This window comes from Trematomus bernacchii, unplaced genomic scaffold (assembly GCF_902827165.1).
Source record: "Trematomus bernacchii unplaced genomic scaffold, fTreBer1.1, whole genome shotgun sequence".
NCBI classification, from domain to species: Eukaryota; Metazoa; Chordata; class Actinopteri; order Perciformes; family Nototheniidae; genus Trematomus; species Trematomus bernacchii.
The window spans coordinates 11,901,718-11,910,506 of NW_022987689.1; the positions used below are offsets into that span (position 1 = coordinate 11,901,718).

An 8,789-nucleotide genomic window follows, 5' to 3' on the forward strand; every position below is an offset into this window, starting at 1 on the left:
TCACACAAGAGCAACTAGAGAATGCAATTCCTGAAGAAATTGCTAGTGGGAATGCTTTATGCTGAAAATCTGACGCTAAACTGCTATGCTGAAATGTAATGTGTAAGAAGAAAGTGAATAATTTAGATTGAAATGATACATGAACACATGTTCGAGTGGTCTGTCGCCATGGCAACGGCATTTGATGGCACCCCATAATACGCTTAGATGCGTTGATGGCTGCATCGTTACCAAACCTGTGAAGTTTTGGGCCGTTTGGAGCATTTTCACTGAAGTTATGAGAAAACCGTGTTTCATGGCGAGCATTGTGTTGCCATGGCAACGGCATTTGAAGAAATCTCAAAACTGTCCCGTAGATGTCTTCACGGCTGGACTGTTAGCACACATGTGAAGTTTGAGCACTTTTTGAACATTTTCATAGGAGTTATAGCGACATCGTCTTTTATGGCGATGCTGTTTCCATGGAAAACGGCATATGGTGAGATCTCAGATTTGGCATAGAGCTGTTGAGGCATGGACCGGTGATATACAAGTGAAGATTGGGGGACGATTGGACCGTGTCCATTGGACTTACAGCGACATCGTGTTTCATGGCGAGTGGTCTGTCGCCATGGCAACAGCATTTGATGACACCCCATAATACGCTTAGATGCGTTGATGGCTGCATCGTTACCAAACCTGTGAAGTTTTGGGCCGTTTGGAACATTGTGTGAGAGAGAGAGAGAGAGAGAGAGAGAGAGAGAGAGAGAGAGAGAGAGAGAGAGAGAGAGAGAGAGAGAGAGAGAGAGAGAGAGAGAGAGAGAGAACGTGAAGCATGTCAAGGAAGTTGGGTATCTGAAGTGTAATTTTTGTGTACTTTCGGGGTTAATAATGTGGCCTTTTTGGCAGTTTAACTAAAGGTGTGCGGCTGCTGCTGTGAGGAAATATCAGCCTGAAATTACAATGGGTTTTAATGTTAATGTTGAACGTTTTTGTCACTTCATGCCCTCAAGAGGCATTTTGTTTAATTAATTTTGCTTAATTATTTGTCATTTTTCAAGCTACGAGATGTTTTCCTACGTTTGTCATGAAAAATGATGTCTCAGGAATGTAGGGTTTGGGAATTATGGCAGTTTTAAAAAAATATATGAAGGCAAATTTCAAGATTTGCACTCTAGTTAATGTTAAAATCTGAAGAAAACCTCTTTAACAAGGTCTGAACAATGTTTAATATCTCTAAAAGTAAGAGTCAGATTTAAAAGTTGTGTTACACGAATAATGTCAGAAAGATGTGTAACATTTTAAAGTTGGAATGAGGTTTCTGAGTCAAAGTATGAATGAACAGTTAGCAGTTGAAGTCGCATGAAGATTGTTCAAGTCTGAAGATTTTCTCCATCGACTTCAATGGTTAAAAATGTGATGAATTATGGGATGTATCTCTGGAATTATGAAAGTTATGAATGATAAAAGTAATAGCCTGCGATTCCCGACCGAGCTGAACGTTTTGATGTTTGAACGGAGTTTCTGCAATGTTGAATGTGGGAGGAGAAGAGGGCCAAAATAAGTCGGCGGAATAATAAAAATGTTGTCCGTAGCATAACATATAGTTGGAATGCTGTATCAGCATTCCCACTAAATAACTACAAATCAATACAAAAAGTGTATGAAATAATACAAATCTGCACACTTATCATGGTCAAGCAGATGTCCAAAGTAGTCCAAAATAGCTACAGTTAACTAAAATCTGTATAAATGTTATTGATAATTACTAAATGACCAGTAAATATGTAATCTCTGAGGCAGAACACCTATTCCTATACCTTGTGTCCGTCCACATTAAGCATTTTTCTCCCTGCATGTGATGTATGATATATAAACCAATATCGCACAATGTGATTGCAAGCTGTGCTGCATTGTTTGGGAGCAAATGTGAAGATTTTTATTCACAGGGCACTGCACTCGTCATTTGATGTTAATCATTCCCACAAATTACAAATACTCACCTGGAGCCTTCAAAGGCAAAAATACCCAATTTCTGCTACAGTGAGGTGAGGCATATGGCTTCACTTCTTTTTTTGGGTCACCCTATATGTGTTGCACACTTATCAATAAGTTAGAAAAGTTTGGATTGTATGATGATTACATTTGGTTTAACTTTAGCTATCATGGGCTACTCATAGTTATGCAACCACAACATCTAAATAAAACAATTATTTGTTTAGCAGCGAACCAAAGAGGGTCAATGCAGTGTCGCTCAGTGTACTGGAGCCTGGACTTGTTCACGCCCCTTCTTTTCAAGGACTGTTAATGCCTACAGTTAAAATGTAGACTTGTTAAAATAAATTAACTATACTTTTATATGAGAATATAGAGAATTCGGGGTTTTCCTGAAGAGACATTTCTTATTTGTTGATGGGGCTCAGTTGGAAAAGTAATGTTCAGCTTGTGCAAGATTATAGGTTGTCCACTTCAAATATTTTATTTGCAGTTAAAATGTGAAAATACAAACCTAATTGTCACAACTTTTACAAAATGCACAAAGAAAAGGTTGCTTGGATTTAAATATATACAATTGTCCAGAAGTAACAAGATTGACAGTGACTCACATTCAGTTGTATTGGTACAATGACTAAGGATGAATGTGAGAAGGAGGACAAGACTTGTGTCTGTTTACTTGCTTTTCTTCAAGCTCATCCTCATCTGATGATGAGCCTGAGCTTGGAGATGTTTCCTCATCTTCATTATCCCCGTCAGCATCTTCCTTCTCAGTGCCCTGCCCTGTCTCTTGCTCTGATAGAAAAGGCATGACAAAAGCTCATGGTGAAAAGCAATGATTTTGAATATGCTGTGTAGGTTTTTGTACAAAAAGATTTAAAAAAAAACCTTACCCTGTGACAGCTTCTTCTGGATCAGCGGGAGAAACTCAGAGGCCTCAGGATTGTCTGGTTCATAGATTAGAACTGAAACATGGAATGAAAGAAGAGGCAGCGTTGGCTAACATCACCGGTGGCTGATTTATTGACTGACAGACTTCAGTGGATGGATGCAGGATACTTACTCATCCGACACAGTTTGCTGGCCAGCTGCAAGTCTCTGTCCATCACAGCTCTGAGGAACTGAAATCAACATTTTAGTTTGAGTCTCAATCTCACTTAATTATAACAAAGTTGACGCAAAACATAATTTGCTAAAACAAATGATAAAATGATTTTTAACCTATCAGAATCAGAATGCTTGTGTTTATATAAACAGGAGAAGTTGTAGTGAGAGTGTCCAATGAAATAAAAAATAATAAAATAGAATTAAAATATCTTTATAAACATTAAAACATGTTGCATAGAATGTCCAAAATACAATAATAATATGTAATACAAGAAGTTTAAGTAACGTGTATTCCAATATATACAGTTGTGTGATAGTATTAAAATAAATATTAAAAATATGAATGCCGAATTGCAGTTTAAGAGGGTTTTGTTGCGGATGGTCCTAGTGTCAGTCTTCTGAGGCATCTGAAATGAAACAGCCCAAGTGTGTGGAGTCATTGATGGACATCATTCACTTTACCTTCATTATCAGCTCCAATGGTGCCTTAATGTCTTCATCCTCCTCTTCCTCGCACTGTGCTTCCACCATATTTGGCTCATGTGTGGGGAGAGGTACTGTACCTAAGTCTGCATGGCACTTCTTCAAGTCTTTCATTTTCAGATCTTTTCCAGGCACTGCATTGGCCTGTGTGTGTTTTTGAACCCTGAAATCATAATCGTTTGTTTATCAATTCAATACCCACCTCTTGTCACATTGAATGTAAACAAAAACGTTATATATTTTTGCCATTTTCCACACAGTACAAGACAAAAAAAATGAAGAAACTTTTGAATGGAAGTAAATGGGGCCTTGTTTCACAACACCTAACCTTTATCATAACATCTTGAGCAGGATAATCCAAGTTTCATTTATCCAGCTGTATGCTGACTACTTCCCAACATGCATTTTACCCAAAACTTTGCTATTTATTTAACAAAAGCTGAAGCATTCCGGTACTGAAATAAATGACTACGTCATTATAGCATGTTCATTTACAAGCGTAGCCAGTTAAGTGCTAGCCATCTTAAGGTAGCATGTGGCTAACATCATTATTTGTAACCATTATTTATTAACTGTACTGTTAATTAACGTTCGCATATGTAATGTCTGTAAGCCAGTTGCTCACCTGCTCATTGAGGAAGATACCTCGACTGCAACTCAATATACTTATTCTTTAAATTGTGAAACGTTCATGTAAAGTTAATTAAGGGTTCCTCATGTTATGGCTAACCTGGCTAGCTAGCTAAGTTATTTCAAGCAGGACAGACGCAACAGCGTAGCAAACAGTCGTTACCATAGTAATAGAGTGCTGCCTTCATGGCTGCTGGAAATATGGCAATTCTAAAGAAATATGCAGACTACAAATAAATATTGTCGTGCCATGACTTTTGGAGACTGAAGAAGCAGTTGTGCACCACTGTACGTAGTTGTTTTAAAAAAAATCTATTTTAAATAGATAATTATGCGCTTTTTATTGTATTAGTTGTTCAACTTTAAATAAGCCCATTATTATCAGGTGTTTTAGAAATATGTATAAAATGTTACTGTAGTCTTCATTACATATCTTTTTGGGCTAAAACATCACTATGCTACTATTTATTATTCTGCTGTATATATTTATAGGCCTACCCCCTTATTTTGCACCAGAAGTGCAAAGCTAATATGGCTGATTTGTGGAATTTTTTGACTAAAAACCTCACCAAAAATACATTTGAATGCAAATTAAGTCAAATATAAAATATCTAAGCCTCAGAAAAAATATATCTTGAAGGCTTTTCTCCCTTGCCAATCTTACACAGCCTAGCTGTCTCTGAACACCCCCCATGTCAGCCATTTGTCATCCAATAAGTAGCTGTAACTGCTACATTAGCTGCCCATGCATCGAAAAAAGCTGCCCTCAGTCTTGAATCTGTGTGTCTGTGTTGTGAGGATCGAGCTGGAGGTATTGTGTGTGTGGTTAAAAGATTCAGGTCACGTCAGCACTTGGCTGTACTGTTTCACGGTTGTTTTATAATCTCAGGAAGATACAAACTGTCATATTGACAGGCTGAAGACTTCCCACAGAGACTAAATTTGCACTTGACTGACAGGCTTGCTCATGTTGTGCCAGAGTTTAGAGCAGTGTTTAGAGAAAGGTGAGGTTAGTTTGGACTGTTAAATGTGCATGCTTTCTCTTCACCTCCTACTCCATCACACACACACACACACACACACACACACACACACACACACACACACACACACACACACACACACACACACACACACACACACACACACACACACACACACACACACACACACACACACACACACACACACACACCAATTAGGCAGTGCAGTGAAGTTGCTCGGACTGAGCTCTCCCTTGGGTTCCCTCTCATGCACAGCGACATGCCACTGAACCATGTGCGTGTGTTTATAAGTGAGTGTGTAAATGCTTCTGTGTAGGCTGTGTGTGTTCTAGAGTGCAGAGGAGGGAATAAGTAGCATTTAATGTGCTTTGTCAATGCATTAGTGGAAGAAACTCAGCAAAGAAATGGGCAACAACACATCCACTAGTCACAGTCTATTTCTCATAGAATGTTGTGGAATTCTTAATCATTTAGATTCGATTTTTAAAAGGTCAAGGATTCATTCAGACTTGTCGATTTTGCTTCATCCGGACTCTCTGTGGTGTGTTTTGATTGGATTAGATCTACAAAGCAGGCTACATAAGCAAACAACCCAACAACTGTAATCAAAGAATGTTCGAGAAAACAGGTTTACAGGGATTTAAACGGGCCAAATTATGCTCATTTTCAGGTTTCATAATTGTATGTTGTTCCTCTACTTGGAGATGTTTACATGCTTTAATGTTCAAAATGGTCTTTATTTTGTACATACTGCCTGTGCTGCAGCACCTCTTTTCACCCTCTGTCTGAAACCAGGGCCCAGTCTGCTCTGATTGGTTAGCTGGCCGGCCCACATCGACCGGCCCACATCGTCCAACTGGCCCACTTCAGTACCGGCCCATCGGGATTCGTCCCGAACGTCCCGATGGCCAGTCCGCCCCTGCATACAATGTTTCAAAGCGCTAGCCAATAGAAGTGCGAGTGTTAAATAGTGATGTCACTAAGTAACTGAAGTAAACAAAGGAGTCCAATTGAGGGTTAAGTATAATAACTATAGCTCCACAACTCAAGAAGTTGTAAAGGATTAAAAAAAAAAAAAAGGGAAAAAACGAATTGGTGTCCATAACTTGTAGACACCATCAGTTCATTTTTTTATAGATTCCCTTGATGGTGTACAGATGTCGGTCAAAAAGTTGAGTATTGAATGAAGGACAATTGCAACCCTCAATGGCTTCCATCTTGCCTACGGTTCTCACAAAATAGTTATTTGGAGGTTTAATAACTCTTTTGCAATTGCCTATCATTCAATACTAAACTTTTTGACAAACAAGGTTCAAGGTTCAAGGTTCAAGGTTCTTTATTGTCAATCTGACATAGCTACAGAGTAATTATGCAGTTGAAAATCTTATGTCACAGGCTTCTCCAACAATGCAACATAATAACATAACATAATAACAATAAGAGCATGAGCAATACAAAAATAATAATAGTTATAAAAATGAAATAAAGTTATGATGTGGAATAGTGCAGTATGAGTCTATATACAAGTTATTGGAATGATATATATATATTAGGTATTAGATACATACTACTGAGTAGCAGATGAATGTTTGATGTTGTTTCAACAGTTCAATTTTTTAACAGTCTCACTGCCCGCGGGAAGAAACTGTCTCCGAATCTTCTTGTCCTTGCCAGGATGCTGCGGTAACGTCTACCAGACGGCAACAGAAAGAACAGTTTGTGGCTGGGGTGATGGGGGTCTTTGATAATCCGTAGTGATTTCTTCGTGAGCCGCTGGGAGTAAAGGTCCTCCATGGATGGCAGCTCCGTCCTGGTGATGTGCTGTGCAGTTTTCACCACCCTCTGTAAAGCCTTACGATCGAGGTCGGTGCAGCTGCCGTACCAGGCCGTCATGCTGCCAGTGAGGATACTCTCTATCGTGCACCTGTAGAAGTTGCAGAGTATCCTGGAATCCATTTTGAACCTCCTCAACCTGCGGAGGAAGAAGAGCCGCTGTCGAGCTTTCTTGGTGATGGTGGTGGTGTGAAGAGACCATGTCAGGTCCTCAGTGATGTGGACCCCAAGGAACCTGAAGCTGCTGACTCTCTCCACCGTAGTCCCATTGATGGCGATGGGGGCGTGTCCCTCTCCCTGCTGCTTCCTGTAGTCCACAATCAGCTCCTTTGTTTTGCTGACGTTGAGATGGAGGTTGTTATCCTGGCACCAAGATGTCAGGTTTTCGACCTCCTCTCTGTACGCCGTCTCGTCATCGTCTGTGATCTGGCCGATGACGGTCGTGTCATCAGCAAACATCTCTACATCTGTACACCATCAGGGTACTCAACAGTCAAAATAGTGACCTCCATTAAGCCATTCCTGTCCATATGCACTCAAAATAGCAAGTGTAAGCAAGGTGTGGAAGCCATATGTAAAGTTATTGTGAGCCGCAAAATCAGTTTTGACAATTTCAGCTAGATTTATGGAGACCTCCCTCAACCTTCCTCCCAGAGAACAGACATACGGACACAGAGAAGCACAAAACACACACACACACACACACACACCACACACACACACACACACACACACACACACACACACACACACACACACACACACACACACACACACACACACACACACACACACACACACACACACCACTACACACACACACACACACTCACTCACTCACTCACACTCATGCACAAACAGTACCAGCAGCCCATCAGGAACACCTGCCATAGAGGGTTGATGGGAAAATATATTCCGCACAGACGACATGATAACAGAATCATTTCACACTTCAGTGATCCTGGGCACATTCCCTTTTGTGTGCATGTATGAGGTTGTGGTTGTGTATGTGTGTGTGTGTGTGTGTGTGTGTGTGTGTGTGTGTGTGTGTGTGTGTGTGTGTGTGTGTGTGTGTGTGTGTGTGTGTGTGTTTGAGAAAGCCCCAGCATGCTCATCTATTAGTGTGCTGGCGGGTTGTATGTACTGTATGTGCCTTGAGAGACTCTGCTCCTCACAAATTTCCATAAGATGAGCCCCGGGGCCGACTGCAAGAGAGAACACAGAGCAGGGAAAGGGCCTCGTCACAGTCCTGCAGGATGTCACAGTGTGGAACGTGAAGCATGTTCTTCTGTGATGGAACGCCACTGAACACACTGTTCCCAACATTAACAGGGATCAGCATTAACAAAACGAAACCACATCACGCTGTCACAATGGCTTCATCTGTGTAACGTTGTCTGTGTATGTGGCACGTTGACGCTACTGTGTCCTCCAGCACGTGTGTTTATGAAGCATCTGTGCAGGTCTATCAGTGTGATGTGGTGTATGACCATCTATCCTCACGCCTCACAGCCCCTGGCAGGCTGAAGGCTAATAATAAATGCAAATTACAATCAGAGAAGCAGATCGGAGCTGTAGAGGATAATTGCTCCATTATGGCTGTGTGTGTGTGTGTGTGTGTTTCTTGTATAACAGAGACAGGGGGGGGGGGGGGGGGGGGGGGGGGGGGGGGGGTTACCGAATGCCAGGTGCTGACGTAACAAACAGACTACATAACAGGACAAGTGAGGTGTTACCTTATTGATTTATTTGTTGGAC

At 40.8% G+C, this 8,789-nt stretch overlaps 1 protein-coding gene across 1 annotated transcript; it reads right to left on the reverse strand.

The window, feature by feature from the left end:
• Positions 1-2,472: 2,472 nt before the first annotated feature.
• erich2 (glutamate-rich 2) lies at positions 2,473-4,317 on the reverse strand. The gene is made up of 5 exons (XM_034138244.1): positions 4,190-4,317; positions 3,544-3,727; positions 3,038-3,095; positions 2,868-2,939; positions 2,473-2,769 (listed from the first exon to the last, which is right to left on the reverse strand). The coding sequence occupies exons 1-5, from the start codon at positions 4,195-4,197 to the stop codon at positions 2,609-2,611; spliced, it is 483 nt and encodes a 160-aa protein (XP_033994135.1). The 5' UTR covers positions 4,198-4,317; the 3' UTR covers positions 2,473-2,608.
• Positions 4,318-8,789: the final 4,472 nt, after the last annotated feature.

Bases quoted from the DNA above. Each gene is read 5' to 3' on its own strand.
- erich2 (XM_034138244.1), bottom strand. The intron at 3,096-3,543 runs GTAAAGTGAATG...TGTTGATTTCAG, and splicing joins CATTGGAGCTGATAATGAAG to TTCCTCAGAGCTGTGATGGA. The intron at 2,770-2,867 runs GTAAGGTTTTTT...CTTTTCTATCAG, and splicing joins CCAGAAGAAGCTGTCACAGG to AGCAAGAGACAGGGCAGGGC.